General features: G+C 39.8%; 1 protein-coding gene across 5 annotated transcripts in view; it reads right to left on the minus strand.

The window, feature by feature from the left end:
* The window catches only part of LOC5574747 (high mobility group protein DSP1), a 161,418-nt gene that overhangs the window by 24,571 nt on the left and 112,560 nt on the right, over positions 1-24,287 (minus strand). For all 5 annotated transcript variants that reach the window (XM_021839147.1, XM_021839148.1, XM_021839149.1 and 2 more), the window contains exons 4-5: positions 2,063-2,226; positions 1,810-1,984 (exon numbers count right to left, since the gene is read on the minus strand). In XM_021839147.1, the coding sequence (XP_021694839.1) occupies positions 1,810-1,984; positions 2,063-2,226 (339 nt within the window). The remainder of the gene's footprint in view (positions 1-1,809; positions 1,985-2,062; positions 2,227-24,287) is intronic.

A 24,287-nucleotide genomic window follows, 5' to 3' on the forward strand; every position in this document is an offset into this window, starting at 1 on the left:
TAGTTTTTTCACAAAAACTTAAATGTCCCACAATACGGGTATTTCCAGTGGCTATTCCTGGGTTATTTTGGTGGACCAGAAGAACCAAAGTGGTCATTCATCCATAATTGAACTAGCAGAGTCACAGGGAAGCAAAATCATGAAGATTGAGCCGTCGCATGCCTACTTTTGGCGCTCTAATTGTGTGGTCCCATATTACGGGTTTCCCGGTGGCCATTCCGTTGCTTCAAAAGGACCAGAATAACCATCCATTCATTATTTTGGCAAAATACATCCAAACATAAAAAAATCATAAAGAATTGGACACAATTCATTTGGTTTTGTGATTCAAATCTGAGTAATTCCATCGAATTGTCCAGATTGGCCACCTCCCGGGACTCCAGGAACCGGTTCCGCAGGGACCATACTGGATCGAATTTTTCAGGGAATGTGCGCCGGTAATTGGTCCCTTATTACAGAAAAATATTATGCCAAAATATCCACCAACCGAATAGTGCCGATGTGAATTACATATACAGAACTGCGATGGAAACTTACTTTTCGTAAGTTCCGGGTTTCCGGAACCGGGTATCAATAACTAAGTGATTTGAGAATCTCTATTCACAGTCCACGTGAATACCTGTTCAACAATATGAGGACGGTTCAGATTACTTGTTTAGTTACGAAACTACAGGTCGTCAAAGTAAGGGTCTCTAAAGGGATTTTTTTCATATGAAGCAGGTTCCCGGTGGCCACAGTGACCAAATCCGGATCTCCGGGAGGGTTTCTGAAACTAGACATGTGTGCCCTTCATTTAAGCCCAACAGAACTAAATTCGGTCAACACACTGATTTTTGCGAGCTGTTTGAATTTTCGGGTCGAAAACGACCCTACGTCACAATTTGTAACTTTGTTTGCTCCCATAGGGGTCATTCAAAACTTTTGTTTCCGCAGAAACAAAATTTTCCACAAAAAAATAATTGTCAGAATGTTTCAAATTGCTAGGTTATTTCAATCAAAAGTTACATTGATTTGAATTTTGAAATGGGTCGAAAAAGACCCAAGGTCCTTACTAAGGTTAAGGTGACACAGTTTGGAATCAACTTCTAAGATTGCACTGAAACTTCAAAGGCACAAATCTCGCGAAGAAAGCATCCAACAACAGTGTACTTTTTATTTTGGCTTATAAGCGGTTTCTTCACCACCGCTTAGGCCTTAAACCTGGTTTAATCGTATGGGTAAACGTGGTTTAAGACTTATGCGAAGGTGAAGAAATCGGCCCTTAGTGCACTAGCAGAAAGCTTAAAATAAGAAGATCAGAAACGTTTGCCAACTATTTCTCCAGTTTTGTGCCTTTGAAAACGTGAGTAGGGGCACAAGTCGGCCATTGTGACGGCCATCTTTGGATTCCGAGATGTTTCACCTTAATATTGGCAAATAATCACCCATCTGATGTATATCCCTTAGTGGGACAGTAGTAAGGTGTCCGATTCCTGATCCAAACGTCCCGCGTTCGAGACTCGCTGGAAACTTTTTTTTTAATTTTCATCCAAATGTTGTGGCATCGTATATCTGATCGCAGAAAGTCTGAAAAAGTCGTGCCAAGTACGCATATAGCCTCCACTTTGGTAGGTATATAGCCTTTTCATGCATTCTATACGATTGAATTGGTTCATACAGAATGATGTATAATAAATGTTATACCACCAAAATGTTGACTGGGCATGTATCAATGCCCCGATTCTATCATTCATGTTGACCGTCTTTTGGTTCCTTCATTGTTTCAACCTTCTATAAACAACAAAAATAGCTAAAAATCACGAAACTTACCTGCTCGTACCGCGCCTTGTCCTTCTCCGCCATCTGCTCGTACTTGGACTTGACTTCCGCGTCCATGTCGGACCACTTTCGGCCCAGCTCCTTGGCAATGTCCCCCACGCCGTACTCCGGATTCAGTGCCTTAACCTTGTTCCGTTCGTCGTGGCAGAACCAGAAGAACGCCGACCTAGAAAAGATGGATGCAAATGGAAATCGCGTCATTGAGTGAGATCGATTCCGGATGTGGATGACGACAGGTACTTACAGTGATCGCTTAGGTGCGTTCGGGTCCTTGAATGCCTTTCGCTTCTTGCCGCGGCCGACGACCGTGCCCTTGGGGGGAACATAGTTCTGCATCTCCAGCTCGTACCGCTGCTTGTCCTTTTCGGCCATCTCGTGGAAGCGCTGTTTTTCCTTGTCCAACATCGTCTGGCGCAAAGGAAAAGATGAGGAAAATTTTTGGTAGTCGGGGGTGTACGATCAATGGGCCGGGGGTGAAATTTTCAGATGATATAGGTGCGGTTTACTTTGAATGTAATTGCAGGAAATCTTGAACGTCGTTTGACCTTAATTATTTGCCAATTTCTGCTGGGATTCATTCCCTTCCCTTTCAATAATCTTATTCCCTCCCTAAAAGCTTCTGTGATCAGAGCACCAGAAAACGAAACTATTAATTCCAATTACCAACTACAGGGCGTGTGATTTATGGGCCCAAAGTGCAGTGCATCTGCACTGGGATCGGAACTAGGAAGTGCGTCAATGTGTGTCGCGTGGGAGGTAGACGTAAGCGATTATCATAAGAGGAGGCACCCAACACGCGGTGTGAAAATTGCTATCGCGCACCCATCATTAAGGTCTGCATCTGCTGTTATTGCTGTATCCTTTCTGTCTTGTCGAGCTGACTGCTGACTACTGCCGGTGGTGGAAGTGGTCACAGTGCTCCCCAAATCGTAATTATCAGAAAAATCTTCATTTTATGGATAGACAGCAAAGCTCGATTTAAATTTACGTCCTTGTGATGTTCATGTTCATATGTTCACAAATTCAAAGAAAAACAATAATATTTCTTCAGTGTTTCATTTATCTCAGGGAATTAGGAGATTTTTTTCTGATGATGACGATCAGAGGAGCACCGTGAGTGGTAATCGGTCACGTGTGTGCACGCGGTATGGTGAATGCGTTTCGGGACGAGAAACGTAACAGAAAAATAGAAGCCATCCCCTGACTTTGGCTCGTGATATGCAGAAGTGGGCATTAGAGCCCGAGGGGATGAAGTGCAAGAGGCGGATGACCTGCCGCAGCAGAACGCTGCGACAACAATGCCGGCACATGCGGACTAGGGCCATAAAAAACGCGACCGTACGCCGGCCTCGTCATCGTCGTCCTGGGGTTTTCCCGACCGGATGGATGGATTGAACTAGGGGGTTCGAGGGAAGCGGACGTGGCACGATTCCGGCGAGGAGAGTCGGACGGGTGTCAGGGCAAGTATGATTTAAGAGCGACGAAGATGAAATGCAATTGAAGCATAAAGTGGAACCACGGGACGTGAAGCGTTAGCAAAATTGCACTTTTAGGGGGGACCGGAATTGGACTTTTTGTGGGTGGGAAATCAATGTCATTTTCTGTGAGCGATTTGGGAGAGCGAGTTGAATTGTGGTGGACTTACAATAGATGATTGGGAATTGGCGGAATTTTTGGATAAAACAGAACAGAAGCAAAACAAAATATTCGCTATTCTGTTCTATGAGTCGACAATATTTCTTTAAACATGAAGTTTGACTTTCCTGGAAAGTACATCATTACATTTCAAACAATTTCACAAACACAACTGTTCTTAGAAACAAGATCTAGAAGAATCAATTTAGGGTGTCGTCTTAATTTTGAAAATAAAATTCCGTGACTTTCCCTGACCTTCCAGTTGTTTTCCAGAAAAAAAAATCCAGATCACTGAATTTTTTGGATTTCAACCAAAAACGAAACAAACACTTAGTAGTCTGGCTCAGATGACTCAGGTACCACTGGTATTACATATGGTCCCGGTACTACAAAAGTTACCCAAGTTTAACATATCGCAGAACACTTTTCACGGCATTCTAGATTTTGATCAATTACTTCAAGTGCCATACATTTTGAGCAACTACAAGGAACACGGAGGTCTTTATTTCGTCTTTGTTTGAACCGTTATATTTTCGATAAGTATGCAAAAGAAGATACATATATCTATCTGCAGTGTTGACCAGACTCATTTCCCCGAAATTCTAATTGTGAACTGTTATAACTGTGCGTTGTATTCCTGAGATGGAGGGGGAGGTGGTTGGGCTTGAGTGATGCACATGGGATCCGACAGTTTCGATCTCGGTGGGCCGCAATTCAAGTTTCGGTGAAATGATTCGCACTCACTCACTCACTCATTTCATTTCACCGAAACTTGAATTGTGGCTCTCTGGGATCAAAATTGATCGATTTTGTGTGCAGTATTCAAGCTTAACCATCTGCTTTTCTATCTTAGGAGGATAAAGCATGGTTGTAGTAGTTCGTGGCTTCGTAGTTCGAAAAATGTTATTTTCGGGGAAATGAGTCTGAACAACACTGTCTATCTGAATATTTTTTGCACAATGTTCATTTGAAGTTGTAGGTACCTAGGTCGTAAACTGAGCAAAATCTTTTACTTCACTCAAAAAACATAATATAGATAATTTTCTAGAGCGATTTTTAAAGCTAGTATGATTAGACCGATCACTAAAGAGTTTTCTTCTAAAGTTTGAGGATTCATAAGAAAAAAAAGGTAAATCCTGAGTCATCTACAAATCATACTCCGTAGACTTCTTCAAGCGCGAAAATTAGCGTAGAATAGCATAGACTGACTGTACATGTCAATGGTTGCTACTCCGTGATCGATCGGAACTAGTAAGAATTGCACTACGATCAAAGATGGTTAGAAGGAAAAAGATAACCGACTCTCGTGTTTTCTAGGCGACATGAATAGTGCCGCTCTGGTGAGTCAAAAGCCAACTAATATGCAATGTTCTCCTAGTGACCACCAGATGTTGAGGTGTTCGTTAATGACATTCACGCTTGAAAAAAGGTACACAGCTCAAACGAGGATGTGCGACATTGCCAATCAGCTCTAAATGGCATAAAATGTGAGAAAAAGAAGAAAAAAACATCACATGAAGTTTTTAGTATATATAAAAATTACTCAAATTTTGTGTTGTTCCAGAAAAGCCTGATGTTATGTGAGTCGAACTCACTTCTATGTAACAATTTTTAAGCGTGGTTGTTTTGATTTCTTCCACTTTTCGTTTTTTGATTGCACGATGATTTTATTTTAGCTGAATATAATGTTTACGCGCTTTTGACTCAACAGATGGCAGTAGTGTTAGGGTTCATTCAAATATTACGTAACGCAAAATTTGCCAATTTTAGACCCCCTCCCTCCCCCACGTAACAGCTTTTGTATGGAAAATTTTAAATTTTTGTATGGACCGTAACACCATGCTAGACCCCCTCCCTCCCCCTGTTGCGTTACGTAATATTTGAACGATCCCTTACTTGAATAACGTGTCGTCGACAAAATATATGGCAAAATAAAGAGTCGATCATCTTTTTCCTTTTAGCCATCTTTGACTACGATCCAAATGAATAAGGGATGAGATCAGTGCTGGGAATGGTAATAGTAGTAGGCTTGAATTTCGCGAAAATCACGTGGCTTTCCCAGTACAGTAGTTCGAAAACGTGAATCTCATCGAGTAGCCAATGTTGGGTGCATGAATTTTCTAAGTCGTTAGTGTCATTGAAGGCTCTAAATGCGGGAAATGCAGCGGGAAATAGAACATTTTTCTACAGTAATTTTGGGTTGCCCTTAGCAACGGGTGTTTTGCAATAGGCAAATTTAATGCGCCACCAGCACAGAGGTCGCTAGGTAAGAAGGAGAGAAATGTCATTGAAAACGTTTGTTTACGTCCAAAATTCAATTTTTCGACCCAAAAATTAGCTTATAATCAATTAATTATTAAACTATTTTCCATTGGCATAATCATTTTGACCCTTCATTCTTGCGATACGCATGATTTCACAACAAATTTAGCCACAAACAAAGAATCCGGAAGTTTATAACCTATACAGCCAAACACCAATTTTCCAATTTTATCCCACAAATCGTACATGAGCACTGACCGGATCTGTACATTTTGGAAGGAAAAAAAGTTTATCATGTTTTTCAGTGCTCTCTGATCGTGTACAACATAACTATTTCGAGAAAAAGTGTAATATGTGTGCTCCTTCCTATGCTGCACACGGTGCGTTTTCAACCCAACCTCTTTTATGACGGTTCTCCTACTAGCCACCAGATGTCGAAGTGATCGTTCAGCTTTGAAAATATTAGCCTATGGACCGATGCACACGTTCACTATCTGACGTTTAAGGACATATAGGATGGAATCCCTGTCATGGCAGTGAAGATGGCTTCCTCACACATACATACACTTTTGCTGGCGGTTCACATTATTTATCAAAATATTGCACTTACCTAGAAGTAATCACTCCCAAATTGCTAACAGGACATCAGAACACTATTGACTTCACATTTCCATAGTTCGATAGCTAGTTGCTAGTCAAAACTTCACAAACCGTGCTAATATTCAAAACGAACGACAAACTTGCCTATGTTTGCCTACATGTATTCACCCGCGAACGAAGAACACTTTTCGTCTAATTACATCATTTCCGCTACACGCAGAACTTCCAACACAATTTACCTCCACTACATGTTCATTGAAAAACATCTTCTAGTTGATGTCTGCTGGTAACAACTTAAAACTTGACAAAACCGTGCTTAAAACGATCACCCGATCACCAGTTTTCGCTTTTTTTATTTTTCTAATTTCAAGTCAGCCGCTCGTTTGCAGTGCTGTCAGAAGTGTTGAAGGTTGCGTACGACATCAACCAACATTATTCAACTGGCGTGACAAAGACTCAAGTTGGTGCAATGATTACTGGCAACGATGTCTTATTTATAATATTTTCACTATTACCACGAAATATGAGATTATTTTATGTGTACAACTACTTGTATACAGAAATTTGTGGATTCAACGGAGTTTCACCTTAAGCGGTGCCGTGTTATTTACGTGACCATGGCAACGAGTGAATTCGGCACCGCTCAAACGTCAAACTAGTGAACTCGTGCATTGATCCATTTTCAAGGCTTTTTGCCTTGGCATGATGGGCGTGAGTTTCAGTGGCTTCGCTGACTGATTGGCTTTGTTTAGCTACTGTAGAATGAATTTCAGATTTTTTCCCAACCCTGGATGAGTGTCCGCTTATTCTCGAAGTACAATTTTAGCAGATCTAATATTATTGATCAATGAAGACGTCGGCCAAGTCCTTACAGTCAGTTGGAATGGGGAAGGAATGTTAGGGTGTAATTATTGTTGCTTCTAGAGACCGAGGATACCACTGCATCTTCACAATCACCACGGGAAGGGTGTTTGTTAGTGAGGGAGGAAAAGATCTGGGAGATACCATTGGTCAGTGTAGCGATCCATGGAAAAGTAGGAAAAATGCAACTTAAACTTAAAGCCAGTTTTGCATTTTGTCTCGAGAAGTTTATGGTAGAAGATTTTTAAAATACGTCAACATCCATAATGCCGAACCATTCAAAGTTTGTTTGAAAATGTCATCGTTTTTTTGAAAATTACAGAAGAGTTACGCTGTACGTTTTTGTCTCGAGATGAAAAGTTTTTGATAGGAGTTTTAAAATATACGTCAACATTCAATAATGTCGAATCATTCAAAAGATGTTTTTAGTAATGTTAAAGAGAGAAAATATGTCTATATTGAAATTATAAGGCATAATGCCGACACTTGTAGTGACGAACCATACAAAGTTTGTTTGAATATTACATAGAACTAACGCTGTCATGAAAAAATGTGTCTTTATAAGCATGAAACGAGCTCACCAGTTGGTAATCCATCCTCGACTTAACACGGATATCTTTTCGCACTCACACAACGCGAAACCGTAAAACTTTTCGGCGTTCCGAAAACGAACCGTCTTGCTTGGGCTTTTCGAAGCACTCACTCCGTAGAAATCTTCAAGCGCGAAAGTTAGATACTAAACTACATGAGATATAATTTCACAAATTTCAAACATAACTAGTCGAAAATGTTGACACCTTCCGCTACCTTAGTTTTTTTTTTTTTTGTCGGTAGCGATAGGGGTAGTACTGGCACTCTTAATCTGCCCTAAGCTCCTTCCCCAGCATTTGCTTTTATAAGCCTCTATTGCGTTCATCACACAGACGTTCCTAAGCAATGTTGCTCAAATGGTCACTGTGTACCCTAGCAGCAATCAGCCCTTACCGTAGTTTTGCAGTCTAGTACTTTAGACTACTATTAAACTATGATAAGGCCTGAAATGCTACTAGAGTGGTTAAAGTGAAGAACGAAATAGTTTTATTAAAAGGTCCTCATTCCCCATTTCATTTCATCACTCACTATCGTCACTTTTATTTTCGACACTATCACGTTTATCACCGATTATCACTCATCAACTTTCGTAATACACTTCAGATATACTTTCCATTATATCACTTTTCACATCACAGCATTTTCATATAAATTCATTGTTATTAGCATTTACCATCTGTTAGCATTACTAAGTAATTAAAAGATATTCAATTTAAATGTTTCATTATTTTAGTTGCTGTAGTCATTACTATTCAAACTACAATTTAGCACTATCAACAAAGGTACAGTAAAACAAAATCACTTCGATCCATTCTTCTGCACTCGCTGTCATTATTAACACTTTAATCATGCATGTTTGAGGAACTAGGCAATAATGTTTATATTCAGAGAAATGATTGCAAAATGTATTATGGCCTTTATTAAATTAGTAGAGTTCACATCATTATACATCATCATTATTATATTTCTAACAAATCTATCAGAATCACTTCCAATTTCATTTTCAAATTTTCATCACCATAGATTTTATTATAAACACACTATTAGCACCAACACAATCACTAAATTTAATAACAACAAGTGTTACGCGCAGTTCCACTAAACACCCATTCTTATGTTGCATTATAAAACGATTGATCACACGTTAGCTTCGAAACTTAACCACCATTACTGATTAGTACAAAGGATGATACAGCTCGTGGTAAACGAACTGAATAACTGAATCATCAACAACCAGCACTGGTTTATAAGTAACTAATGAGCCCTGGCGGTCCCTCCGTTCGAAGATCCTCCGCCTGAATGCAGCCGTTTCATGATAAATCATGAACCGTTAGAGGTGTGCCAAAGTATTGGGAAGGTGATATGTTCAGCCCGGTGCTAGGCAGCCATGTTTTAGAGGTCAGCATCAAACTCAAGAACAACAACGTACAATGGCGTAATCATGTGAAGGAAATTTTTCTCCGTTATTTAAATGTATTTCACGCTAACCATATCAACTCTAATTAACCTTCTGCATTGCAAACGAATAGTTTGTAACCGTTTGTTTGTACTAATATAACTGTTGTTGTGAGAAATGAAATTTTTCGAAAAAAAAAGATTTTGCCCTCCTCGATTGTTAGTCCTCAAATGACTATTTGTTTACAAACATTGAGTTGTCAGTGGGAACGACTTCCCAGTGGGAACCAGAGATGTTTGCTCGTTATTTTTCAATGGGGTTGTATGGGCGGTGTCAGGAGGCTGGATATGTTTCACAGACAGGTATTATTATGGTGCACCTTCTACTTTGGCACCGTCAAACCCTGTGATCGTGGCCAGGGCTGACACCTTCCGCTACCTTAGTGTACCAAATTTTTAAACAAGACGCAAACTGTAAAAGATACACCAAGCTGTTTTTAGCGGAAAATTGTGAAAAAAGGTCCTCCAGAAATTTGCCTGCTTTTTTCAGGTAAAATTCCAGACATTGTCAAAGAACTTTCTCGGAGAACTGCTTCAACGAATTCAACAGTGATTTTTCTCTTGGAATCCTTAAGGTAAAGATGCAGTTTTTGATGGATCTTCCGAATTGTGCGCATGGAAATTCTAGGTTTGGCTTTGTTTCGTCTTCATCTTAAATGTGTTTTCCAGGTATTCCTCCGATAATTCTCAAGGAACTCTTATAAGATTTCACAAGCTCCTCATATATATTTCACAATTAAGATTTCCTCCTTATGGAGACGAACCAGCCTCCGGCTGAAAGTCTCGTTAATAAAGATAATAATAATAATAAGATTTCCTCCATAAGCTCCTCGTATATATTTCTTTAAGACCAGAAGATACTATTCCCGGAGATCTTACATTACTCCTCCATAAACTAATGCAAATAATTCCACCATTCCACTTATCACATCTCCAGATGTTTCTTCAAATATTGTTGAATAATTTCTTTAGGATTATGTAAAAAGATTTGTTTCAAGAATCGCAGATTTTTTTCGAATTTTTCAAACAATGTTTCGCTATGATTCGTTACAACTTATGTGTTTCAATCAATATTTTAGACTTCCGATACAAATTATGCCTTTTAACTTCCCCGAAGAATTCAAGCTTCTGATAAAAATCGTAAAATAACGCTTGGACCTAGTTCTTCACATTTTCAAAATTTGCAGTTCTGATGAATTTTAAAACATAATTTAAGGCATTAAAACATAATTTACTCTACTGTAGATAACAGCGTTAAATGCTATTTTGAAAGATTGATTACCCATGTCGTCCAGACAATTTATCGTATTTTTTCGCCCATAACTCACCAGCAAGAAAATTTTCTTTTCTTCGAAGAAAATACGCGCCGGAATTCGCCTACTGTAGTGGATACCCCCAATTTTTTTTTGACTTTCCAGGTCAAAAATTGAATCCCCTGACATTCCCTGGCCTTCCCAAAGTTTTAGGATTATTATTTTCTAGTTTTTTCGTCCATCGTTTTCTAGTTTTCTTACCTTATTTGCTTCTCAACTTTTAGTCTCGTACTATTCACTTCCTTAGTCTATTGATATTTTATCTTTTCTCTAGATTTGGCTTTTATGTTTTCAACTCATTTTTTTCGTATTTTCGTATCATGTCTTCTCGCTTTCCACGATCTTGTTTCAAGACATTACTATCTCCTTGTCTCTTCGGATTCACATTTTTGCGTTTTCGATTTCTGATCTTTGCTGTCTCCTCTTCTATCAGTTTCTTTACGATGGTTTTCAATTCGAATTTCCTTGGAACTCTTTAGAAATCCCGGCTAGATTTTCTTTGGAATCCAGATAAGATTTCTTTAGAACTTCTGAAGGGGCTTAATTAAAATTATCTTTAAAATATCGAAAAAATTTCATTCAAAATCCCGAGGGGTTTTTTAGAAGAGTATCGATAGGATTTCCTTTGTAATCCTTTTCCTTCAAAATGCTGATAGGATTCCGAAATCCCAACAGGATTTTCTTTAAAATTTCGGCAGGATTTCCGTTATCGTTTGAAATCTCGAAAGGATTACATTCAAAATACAGATAAGATTTGCCTTCGAAATACCGATACGATTTCCTTCGAAATCCTGAAGAGCTTCTGTTATTAATTCTACCAAACTTCTGTTAGAAGTTCTTCAAGACTTCTGTTAGAAGTTCTTCAAGACTTTTGTTAGAAGTTCTTTCACTTCTGGTAGAAGCTTTTTAGGCTTCTGGAAGAAGGTTTTTAAGTTACTAGAAGACGTTAGGTTACTCCCTGAAGACGTTTTGCAGTCTTCTTGAAAAAGGTTTTGTAGTTTCTGAGTCAAGCTTTCCAAGGCCCCCGTTGAAGCTTTCCGAGATTTTGGAAAAGCTATTCCAGTTTTGTGCAGAAGCTTTTTCAGCTTCTTAAAGAAGTTTTTACAGCTTTTGGAAGCAACATTTTCAGCTTCTGGGAGAAGCATTTCTAGCCTTCTGGAAGAAGTTTTACCAGGCTTCTGGAAGTATTTTTTTTTTTAGGATTCTGAAAACAGTTTTTCTAGTTTATAAACTAATGAAGGAGCTTTTTCAACTCTTGTAGTAAAATTTCCAGCTTTTAGATGGAACGTTTTGCAACCTCGAGATGAAGCTTTTCAAGCTTCTTTGATACTCTAACAGGAATTTAAAAATCATGGCGGAATTCCCATCGAAATCCAGACAGCATCCCCTTGAATATACCAGCAGAACTTCCTATTAACCAACAAGATATTCGTCGTTATTTCAACTAGATTACCTTTGAAATGTCGACAAGATTTCTTTCGAAATCCCGACAAGTGCTTTTTTGGAAGGAGCTTGTCCAGCTTTTGAGAGAAGCTTTTCCAACTCGTGGAAGATGCTTTCAGCTTCTGGGAAAAGTTTCCCAAGCATGGTTATTAGAGTGATGCAAATTTTGAAATGTTGGCTCCCCTATGCTTAAACGATTTATATTATGGTAAATAGCATCCTCCCAAAGTTTGAAATTATTTGGAAGAAATTTGACTGTGCACAAGCCATTTGAAGTTTATATGGAGATTACTATGGAAAACGCCAACTTTCTGTGTTCAGGTCTCTATCTCTTCGACATACTATTTTATCGAAAAGTGAACAACCTCTGCTCATGTGAAATCCTTTCAGCTTCAACTTTGCTGAAGACCACATTTTGATAGGACTTAAGGATAAATTCTTAATTATAAACTGGGTTTCCATTTTGCATGCTTAACCAACTGCTCGGCAGGCAACAGTGGTGCTCCTGGCGGGTAGAATATATCAAAGTAATCCAGGCTACTATGTTCTACAGCAAAACAGCAGTGTTGCTCTGAGAGTTGTTGAATGATCATCTGTGCATGATTTAGACTTCGTTATCACTAATAACAAAATTATCCTTACGTCCCATCAAAATGTGGTCTTCGGCAAAGTTGTGGCTGGGAAGATTTCACATAAGTGGAGTTTGTTCACTTTTCCATAAATTATTATTACGAACAGTTAGAGGACTAAACACAAAAGGTTTGTCTTTTCCATAGTAATTTACATAGAAACTTCAAATGGCCTGTGAACAAACTAAATTTCTTCCAAATCACTTCAAATTTAGGGAAAATGATTTTCATCATAATTGACACCGTTTAAGCATAGGGGAGCAAAAACTTCGAAATTTGCATCAGTCTAATGGTTATAGTAGCAGCTTCCTCAGCTTTTGGAAAAGTACTTTTAGAGTTTCAGAAGAGTCATTTGCAGGCTTCCAGAATAAACTTGTAGAGGACACTGATAAAATCGAATAGTACAAGAGATTTAAAGATCAAAAGTATTATGCGAAAAAAGCCCGAAAAGCCAAATGAATTTGGAGAAAGAGCTGAAGATTGAGAATTTTTTTTTTAAAGGTTTAGTTGGAAACAAAAAGTTTGGGAAAAAGCTAAAGATCTCAGAAGGAGGCAAGGGAATTCGCTAAAACGAATATTGGTAGGGATTACTCTGAACGTATTTTCAAAAGAAAAAAAAATGGAGGGAATTTTGCATTTGGAATTATTGACATAGAAATTCGTTACATAAATGTGGAATAGTTTTTATAATCTATAAAATTAGCTAAACCCAGAACAGGGCATGATACAAAAATTGTATAATATCGTTGTACCTATATGCAGAAAATTCAACGTTTTCGTTTCCACGACATAAATTGACTATTTCTCCACAAAAAAAAAAACGTTTTTATCGAAAGTGCTTAAACAAAAGTACTTGTAAATGGATTTAATTGTTTGTTTATCAATAGTTTTATTATTGAAACAGTTGTTGAATTTTGGATCAATGTGATGAATATAGAATCATATTTCAGTAACTATTGGGGTACGGGTTTGGGCCGAAGGGTCTCAGATTTTCATGAAACTTTTTCCACAGGCAGGGCTCATGGATATATGAATAAAAAAAAATTGAGAAAAATTCAGGGTCGCCTATTTTTCCGGAAAACTCAGGTGGAAATTTTTTGTTTTCCCTTGACACTACTTACTTTGAAAAATCATAACTCAAGAACGGAGCATCGTAGAAACAAAGTTTTTATATGAAAATTTAAGCAAATTTGCTCAAAAATCCAAAAAAAATATGAACTGGAAAAAGTTTTCCACAAAATTTTTCACTGTTGGGAAAATTCGTAAAGAAAAGCCGGAAAAACTATGCCCGAACTCGTGTAAAATTTTCAAAAAAATATTATCGAGAAGGTAATTTTATAAGCTTTAATCACTGAAATTTTTGGAATGCACTTTTTTTTTCGTTTTTGAGTTATGGACAATTTTGTGAAAAATGTCCAGATGTGCCATATAAGACTTTTCTTTGAAAAATCATAACTCAAGAACGAAACATTGTAGAAACAAAGTTTTTATATGGAAATTTAAGCAAATTTTCTCAGAAATCAAAAAAAAAAATATGAACTGGAAAAAGTTTTCCACAAAATTTTCCACCGTTGGGGAAATTCATGAAGAAAAGCTGGAAAATCTATGCCCGAACTCGCGGAAATTTTTTAATAAAATATTTTTAAGAAAGAAACTTTATAAACTTCAATTCTGGTAACTTTTAGGATGTACTTTTCTTTAGTTCCTGATCTATGGTCAATTTTGTAAAAAATGCAGAGATTTGAAATACATGCCTTTTCGTTTAAAAATCATGACTCAAGACTTATCATGACTTGTCGAACCGGATTCAAATTATCTCAAAAATATGAAATTTTTGAAATGGAATCAGTTTCCTATTCATTTTTCACTGTTTATGAAAACAAATAATGAAAACCCGATTAGCTATTCCAGCTTTCAAACAAAGTATATTTGAAAAGAGTGATCAATAAGATCCAATCATAATATATTTTTCAATACGCTCATTTTTCGTTCCTAAAACATGATCAAATATTGCTAGGATGAGCTGTTTGAACCATATATTTACAAATTTATAAGCTCATAAACAAAATTTCTTAAGAACGAAACTACATAGAAACAAAGTTTTCCTCAATCAGAATGTAGGCAATTTTTTCCTGTTAGGTACCTACAAAATTGACAGTTAAATAAATGCGTAGACGATATGACAAATAGGTATTTACCAATTCAAGTTTAAAGCGTTTAAATGGCTTGAGAATCATTAGTTTACCAAAAACTAACAAAGAGCAGTTAGAAAGTGCAAGTGTTGTCTATCAGCTGTATATTCCTCGTTATTATTTTTTGTAAAGTGAAAAAAGTTTTCCCGAAGCTGTTGAAATGGACAAAGTTCAATATTACGAATACAATTCTTTATGCTGTAACCCCTTCGGACTGGACGGCCACAAATCAGTAAGGACAAATCTACGATCGATCAGCCAAGGCCTCATCAGTAAGCTTCATTCGAATGGAGTTCGGTGGATTACGGAAAAGATGAAAATTTGCGTGAAGTGCTCCATTACCGGTGACCAGAAGGCTCTCGTAACGGATCTTCCAGAAGCAATGGCGTTTGAGGAACAAGTTTCACCACTATCTTCGTTGGCGTCGCCAAATGAAACTCCTTCCTCGGGTGAGTCAGTTGGTTCTATAAATAATGTACAAAAATACAAGAGCTTGCTAAATTCTTGGAAATTTTTTTTCAAGTAAAATCTTCACGTTTGGATGCTTCTAGTAGTAGCTATCGCAATGCTTCTATGGACGAAATGTTCAATCAAATTTTGAGTAAAATAAAGACTTGGTGTCCGCCTAATATTGTCGATGTTACAGAGGATTTTAATTCCGTTTTATTAAATTTGAACTCAGCTGTTATAAAAGCCGAACCTGACAAGCAAAATGAACTTCTAAAATTACTTCCTAGGAATTGGTCATATGCCAAAGTTAAAGCTCATTTTGACGTGTCTCAACACGTTATAACTGAATCAAAAATATACAATTTAGGGATGCAACCACTTTCAAAAGTAGGAAGACCCTCGCATGGATCAGATGTCCAAGACATAGTTTCAAATTTTTACCTAAGGGATGATATCAGTCGGCCATTTCCTGGCTTGAAAGATACCATATCTATTAAGTTACCCAATGGAATGCGCCAAAATGTTCAAAAACGCCTTTTGCTTGACCCTTTGGATACTTTATATAAACAATATTTGGAAACCTGTAAGAGTGAACAGAAATCGAAAATCAATGGAGCTCTAGTGCTACCATGGGAAAGAGAAGATTAAACTGTAAGAGAGTTCAATATAAATATTGTAAGAGTCTTACACTTTCTGTATATGCAACGATATTATGCAATATTTGTATGGTAGGGTGTAGTGATTTGCTTGACTTGGATTGTTATTGTTAGAATAGAGCATAACAACAAGCATTGTTTTCAGGCATTGCAAAATTCGCTCTCATTCGAACATCCGATAGCATCCCCCAGGTTTGAAGTTTGTTTATATGGGTTTTATCGTTCAGTGTTAGCTCCCCAATTCAACCATAGCTGTAGCAGAAGATGATAAACAGCTTCTCATGAAGTGTTGTGGATCATGATTGTTATTGACAGCAGTATGTGAGATGTGATACTCTTAATTTTCTCCGAACTCAATTACTGATTGTGTTACAAAATGGCATATGGTAGAATACTACGCTATCACTGTCATGGCCACGTCCTCACAAAAGTTCTGAAATTGATGTGATTAAAAGACTCTATTTGTATTCAATGGGTAATACGCTAATTACCCAATTTAGTAAGCACTAATCGATCCATAATTTCAAGGGTTCTACAGCGAAAAACAAAACGCGCGTCATCCTGATTTATCCCCGTCCCAGTTTCAACCCTGAGCTAGGAAAAAGCAATCTTTCCTAATGTTTTGCAATTGCAACCCTGCTGCACAGTCTTTCCTAGCTAGGTGCTTCGCCATCGCCATAGAGGAAGAGCCTAGTTGCTGCAAAATCCAACCATCCGGCTGGCTGCTACGAGGCCAGAGCAACGTGAACGATCCAATATTCCTTTGCTGTCCCCAGAACTCAATCCCCCACGTTCCCTCTCCATCACCGATTTGTATGTAGAAAATATCTTCTATGGGTATGTTTATCCAGCCCCAGAGTTGTTGGGTGAGAAAAGAGAGTCCCCCACCCCCAGTATTCGCCAGTAGTCCTGGCTCTGGCTGCTATTATTGTACATAGCACCGGAGCTTGAACATACACGCTTTTCCCACATCGATCCTATTACCCATTCTACCTCCTCCCTTTGGGAAGAGGAGTAGTTGCAGAAAAAGCAACCCAACGCCACCCTCCACTATGGGCCACTATGGGAATATCAGAGCAAGATCTTTTGTAGTTTCATTGATGTATTATGTCAAAGTTAGAAAAATAAAGAATTCAGAACAAGCACAAGGTGTAAGGATGTTGAATAGAATATATTGCATAATCGTAATATTTTATACAGATCTTTATACTTTTGGGTGCGGCTTATTTTTCAAAAGTTCTCAAAACCAAAATTTGTGTGATCTTTAAAATTTAAATCGCATAAAAAGGGAAACCTCAAATTTTTGCCCAAAATATTAAGATTTGGTGGCGCAAGCGACTTGTAGGTGGATATTCATGTTATGAAATATGACCTTTAGTGGAGTCTTAATAACTTTTTTATTTTCTAGCCAATTTTTAAGTTTTTAGCATAATTTTCTTCAAAATTTAATTTTCGAAAAGTTTGTAGAGTATTAAATTCATCTAAAACCAAAAAGTAGTCTAAGAAAAATGTATTTTTTTCAATTTGTCCTCTTTCTGTTTGAACATAACTTCATAAATACTTAACCTATTCCATATCTTTTCACATGCTTTTGAAGCTAATTTAGTTGTTTTTAAACTGTGGGTGCAACACTTTTTATTTCAGGGTTTTTTACTTTTTTTCAGTATTTTTACAATTTTTCTTTAATAACAACAGATTAAAGATTACTTCAGGGGATAATTGAATAGCGCAACAAGATTCATATCGCTCATATGTAAGTTCTAATATTTATAATAGTGCGGCCCATACGCATCATTAGCAACCAGCAAATCGGCAATGTTTCGCAAGCTGTAACAAGCTAGATAAACAGCAACAGCGAATGAGAACCTCAAAGAGAGAACGATGATAAGAACCCATTTTTCTCGCTAATCTACCATTGGGGGTAGGTGTTCTACTTTACTGACATGAAAAACAATCCCCGAACATCCTTTAAGCAAAAGTGCATCCAGTTTGAAGCTTGTTTAGATGGGTTTTATCATGCACTGTTATCCCCCGCACTAGCCGATAAACAGACTCTCATGATGTGTTGCGGATAATGATTATTACAGAGAGCGATAAGTGAAAGATACTCTCAATAATATCGGAATGCATCCCCTGGCTATACGCTCTATTCAAAAGATTGTATCGACAACTTGATGTTTGAAAACAAAACTTCAAATTTGTATCACTGAGCTTATGACATGAGATGGCAAAAATATTTTTGGCCGCCGGTCTATATGGAAACTGCCCATAGTGTCCTCTCGTCGTCGTCGTCGTCGACGGCAGGAGCACATTCAGCGCAGGACTTTTGCTCGACACAGGAACCAACCGAGGCACCCTCCCGGTCCCGATTTTATGTGTTTGTATGTACCTCCACACCGTCGTCTTCCTAGTTATCCCGAGCCCCCCCATACTACACCACCATTTCGAAAAAGGCCCCACCATCTCTTCATCGCGCTCCAGTCTCAGCGAACCTTCGTCGTCGTCGTTCTGTTTTTCCGTGCCAGCAAGTTTTCTGAGAATAGAGCGCCCTCTACCGTTTTCGCGATTCGCGTTCCCTCCCCCCATGCGCCCAGTTTTCCCCTAAATCCCCCTCCGGCCGCCGTCGTTGCCTGCCTGCCTGCTTTCATTGATTTTTCCGAAAAAGGAAATGAAAGAGCGCTGTTGCTGTTGTTGCCCGTTGGCGCACGATGTGGAAAATATCGGACTCGGAGACGAAAATATGGCAAAATCCTGAGAGGGGGGAGGGGGGATCTGGGAAAAGGGGGTCGCTCATGGTGAAACGCGCACAAAATTTATATTATATACTTATGTGCAGCAGCAGTAGCAGCAGCATACAGAACGATGTCGTCGTCGTTTTGCCTTTGCTCTGGTGGAGCTGTTGGTGGTGATAGTGTTCCAACCCCTCTTGCACAGCACACCGTCGTTGTCCCGATTTTGTCCTGGCTGAGAGGGCATCAGGCGCTTCTAGCAATGAAACTGCCGGGGAGATCCTGTCCAACGAGGGCCAGACCAGCTTCGCTGATTGCTTTGCCCGAGAGCTACCGGGTGCGATGGCATTTTCTGCAAAACATGTCCTACCTCTGGCACATGGGCGATAAATTGTTTGGAAGAGCGTTACCAGGCGTTACTCCCAAAAAGTTGGGATCAATGGAACCGTTAGGAGAAATTTTGGAAGGAACTCCTGTCGAAATTTTGAAGTATCTAGCAAATTGAATCCTGTCGATGTTCGATGAAAATCATGTTAACATTTCGAAGGAAATTTTGTACGGATTTCAAAGGAAATCCTGACCGAATTTCGAACGAATTCCTGTCCCAATTTCGAAGGAAATTATGGAAGGATTTTGAAGGAAATCCTGTCCGAATTACGACGGAAATGCTGTCCGGTTTTCGAATGGAATCCTGTCCGGATTTCGAAGGAAATCCTGTACGGATTTCAAAGAAAATCCTGTCCGGATTTCGAAGGACATCCTATCCGGATTTAGAAGGAAATTCTGACCGATTTTCTAAGAAAATTCTGACCGGATTTCGAAGGCAATCCTGACCGGATTTCGAAGGAAATTCTGACCGATTTTCGAAGGAAATCCTAACCAGATTTCGAAGGAAATCCTGACCGGATTTTGAAGCAAATACTGTCCGGGTTCCGAAGGTAATCCTGTACGGATTTCAAAGGAAATCCTATCCGGATTTCGGAGGAAATCCTGTTCGAATTTCGGAGGAAATTCTGTTCGGTTCCGGATTTCGAAGGAAACCCTGACCGGATTTCGAAGGCAAAACTGTCCGGATTTTGAAGGAAATCCTGTACGGATTTCGAAGGAAAACCTTTAGAGATTTCGGAGAAAATCCTGCCCGGATTTCAACGAAAATCCTGTCCGAATTACGATGGAAATCCTGTCCAGATTTCGACGGGAATCCTGTCCGGATTTCGAAGGAAATCCTGTACGGATTTCAAAGGAAGTTTTGTTCGGATTTCGGAGGAAATCCTGTTCGGTTCCGGATTTCGAAAGAAATCCTGACTGGATTTTGAAAGAAATCCTGACCGGATTTCGAAGGAAATCCTGACCGGATTTCGAAGGAAATCCTGACCGGATTTCGAAGGAAATCCTGACCGGATTTCGAAGAAAATCCTGACCTGGATTTCGAAGGAAATCCTAACCGGATTTCGAAGGAAATCCTGACCGGATTTCGAAGGAAATCCTGTCCGGATTTCGAAGGAAATCCTGTCCGGATTTCGAAGGAAATGCTGTCCGGATTTCGAAGGAAATCCTGTCCGGATTTCGAAGGAAATCCTGTCCGGATTGCGAAAGAAAATCCTGCCCGGATTTCGAAGAAAATCCTGTCCGGATTTCGAAGGAAATTCTGACCGGATTTCGAAGGAAATCCTGACCGGATTTCGAAGGAAATCCTGACCGGATTTCGAAGGAAATCCTGACCGGATTTCAAAGGAAATCCTGACCGGATTTCGAAGGAAATCCTGACCGGATTTTGAAAGAAAATCCTGCCCGGATTTCGAAAGAAAATCCTTCCCGGATTTCGAAGAAAATCCTGTCCGGATTTCGAAGGAAATTCTGACCGGATTTCGAAGGAAATCCTGACCGGATTTCGAAGGAAATCCTGTCCGGATTTCGAAGGAAATCCTGTACGGATTTCGAAGGAAATCCTGTCCGGATTTCGAAGGAAATCCTGTCCGGATTTCGAAGGAAATCCTGTCCGGATTTCGAAAGAAAATCCTGCCCGGATTTCGAAAGAAAATCCTGCCCGGATTTCGAAGAAAATCCTGTCCGGATTTCGAAGGAAATTCTGACCGGATTTCGAAGAAAATCCTGACCGGATTTCGAAGAAAATCCTGTCCGGATTTCGAAGGAAATCCTGTCCGGATTTCGAAAGAAAATCCTGTACGGATTTCGAAGAAAATCCTGTCCGGATTTCGAAGGAAATTCTGACCGGATTTCGAAGGAAATCCTGACCGGATTTCGAAGGAAATCCTGACCGGATTTCGAAGGAAATCCTGTACGGATTTCGAAGGAAATCCTGTACGGATTTCGAAGGAAATTTTGTACGGATTTCAAAGGAAATCCTGTACGGATTTCAAAGGAAATCCTGTACGGATTTCAAAGGAAATCCTGTTCGGATTTCAAAGGAAATCCTATCCCGATTTCGAAGGAAATCCTATCCCGTTTTCGAAGGAAATCCTATCCCGATTTCGAAGGAAATCCTATCCTATCTGACCGGATTTCAAAGAAAATGCTTTCCGGATTTCGGAGGAAATCCTGTCCGAATTTCGAACGAATTCCTGTCCCGATTTCGAAGGAAATTGGGAAAGGTTTTTGAAGGAAATCCTGTCCGAATTACGACGGAAATCCTGTCCGGATTTCGAAGGAAATCCTGTCCGGATTTCGAAGGAAATCCTGTCCGGATTTCGAAGGAAATCCTGTCCGGATTTCGAAGGAAATCCTGTCCGGATTTCGAAGGAAATTTTGTCCGGATTTCGAAGGAAATCCTGTCCGGATTTCAAAGGAAATCCAGTCCGGATTTCGAAGGAAATCCTGTCCGGATTTCGAAGAAAATCCTGTCCGGATTTCGAAGGAAATCCTGTCCGGATTTCGAAGGAAATCCTGTCCGGATTTCGAAGGAAATCCTGTCCGGATTTCGAAGGAAATCCTGTCCGGATTTCGAAGGAAATCCTGTCCGGATTTCGAAGGAAATCCTGTCCGGATTTCGAAGGAAATCCTGTCCGGATTTCGAAGGAAATCCTGTCCGGATTTCGAAGGAAATCCTGTCCGGATTTCGAAGGAAATCCTGACCGAAATTCGAAGGAAATTCTGACCGGATTTCGAAGGAAATCCTGACCGGATTTCGAAGGAAATCCTGACCGGATTTCGAAGGAAATTCTGACCGGATTTCGAAGGAAATCCTGTCCGGATTTCGAAGGAAATCCTATCCGGATTTCGAAGGAAATCCTATTTCTGACCGGATTTCAAAGAAAATGCTTTCCGGATTTCGGAGGAAATCCTGTCCGAATTTCGAACGAATTCCTGTCCCGATTTCGAAGGAAATTGGGAAAGGTTTTTGAAGGAAATCCTGTCCGAATTACGACGGAAATCCTGTCCGGATTTCGAAGGAAATCCTGTCCGGATTTCGAAGGAAATCCTGTCCGGATTTCGAAGGAAATCCTGTCCGGATTTCGAAGGAAATCCTGTCCGGATTTCGAAGGAAATCCTGTCCGGATTTCGAAGGAAATTCTGACCGGATTTCGAAGAAAATTCTGTCCGGATTTCGAAGGAAATCCTGTTCGGATTTCGGAGGAAATCCTGTTCGGATTTCGGAGGAAATCCTGTTCGGATTTCGGAGGAAATCCTGTACGGATTTCGAAGGAAATTCTGACCGGATTTCGAAGAAAATCCTGACCGGATTTCGAAGAAAATCCTGTCCGGATTTCGAAGGAAATCCTGTCCGGATTTCGAAAGAAAATCCTGTACGGATTTCGAAGAAAATCCTGTCCGGATTTCGAAGGAAATTCTGACCGGATTTCGAAGGAAATCCTGTCCGGATTTCGAAGGAAATCCTGTCCGGATTTCGAAGGAAATCCTGTCCGGATTTCGAAGGAAATCCTGTCCGGATTTCGAAGGAAATCCTGTCCGGATTTCGAAAGAAAATCCTGCCCGGATTTCGAAGAAAATCCTGTCCGGATTTCGAAGGAAATTCTGACCGGATTTCGAAGAAAATCCTGTCCGAATTTCGAACGAATTCCTGTCCCGATTTCGAAGGAAATTGGGAAAGGTTTTTGAAGGAAATCCTGTCCGAATTACGACGGAAATCCTGTCCGGATTTCGAAGGAAATCCTGTCCGGATTTCGAAGGAAATCCTGTCCGGATTTCGAAGGAAATCCTGTCCGGATTTCGAAGGAAATCCTGTCCGGATTTCGAAGGAAATCCTGTCCGGATTTCGAAGGAAATCCTGTCCGGATTTCGAAAGAAAATCCTGCCCGGATTTCGAAAGAAAATCCTGCCCGGATTTCGAAGAAAATCCTGTCCGGATTTCGAAGGAAATTCTGACCGGATTTCGAAGAAAATCCTGACCGGATTTCGAAGAAAATCCTGTCCGGATTTCGAAGGAAATCCTGTCCGGATTTCGAAAGAAAATCCTGTACGGATTTCGAAGAAAATCCTGTCCGGATTTCGAAGGAAATTCTGACCGGATTTCGAAGGAAATCCTGACCGGATTTCGAAGGAAATCCTGACCGGATTTCGAAGGAAATCCTGTACGGATTTCGAAGGAAATTTTGTACGGATTTCAAAGGAAATCCTGTTCGGATTTCAAAGGAAATCCTATCCCGATTTCGAAGGAAATCCTATCCCGTTTTCGAAGGAAATCCTATCCCGATTTCGAAGGAAATCCTATCCTATCTGACCGGATTTCAAAGAAAATGCTTTCCGGATTTCGGAGGAAATCCTGTCCGAATTTCGAACGAATTCCTGTCCCGATTTCGAAGGAAATTGCGAAAGGTTTTTGAAGGAAATCCTGTCCGAATTACGACGGAAATCCTGTCCGGATTTCGAAGGAAATCCTGTCCGGATTTCGAAGGAAATCCTGTCCGGATTTCGAAGGAAATCCTGTCCGGATTTCGAAGGAAATCCTGTCCGGATTTCGAAGGAAATTTTGTCCGGATTTCGAAGGAAATCCTGTCCGGATTTCAAAGGAAATCCAGTCCGGATTTCGAAGGAAATCCTGTCCGGATTTCGAAGAAAATCCTGTCCGGATTTCGAAGGAAATCCTGTCCGGATTTCGAAGGAAATCCTGTCCGGATTTCGAAGGAAATCCTGTCCGGATTTCGAAGGAAATCCTGTCCGGATTTCGAAGGAAATCCTGTCCGGATTTCGAAGGAAATCCTGTCCGGATTTCGAAGGAAATCCTGACCGAAATTCGAAGGAAATTCTGACCGGATTTCGAAGGAAATCCTGACCGGATTTCGAAGGAAATCCTGACCGGATTTCGAAGGAAATCCTGACCGGATTTCGAAGGAAATCCTGACCGGATTTCGAAGGAAATTCTGACCGGATTTCGAAGGAAATCCTGTCCGGATTTCGAAGGAAATCCTATCCGGATTTCGAAGGAAATCCTATTTCTGACCGGATTTCAAAGAAAATGCTTTCCGGATTTCGGAGGAAATCCTGTCCGAATTTCGAACGAATTCCTGTCCCGATTTCGAAGGAAATTGGGAAAGGTTTTTGAAGGAAATCCTGTCCGAATTACGACGGAAATCCTGTCCGGATTTCGAAGGAAATCCTGTCCGGATTTCGAAGGAAATCCTGTCCGGATTTCGAAGGAAATCCTGTCCGGATTTCGAAGGAAATCCTGTCCGGA

Source organism: Aedes aegypti, chromosome 1, assembly GCF_002204515.2.
Source record: "Aedes aegypti strain LVP_AGWG chromosome 1, AaegL5.0 Primary Assembly, whole genome shotgun sequence".
In the NCBI taxonomy this organism is placed as follows: Eukaryota; Metazoa; Arthropoda; class Insecta; order Diptera; family Culicidae; genus Aedes; species Aedes aegypti.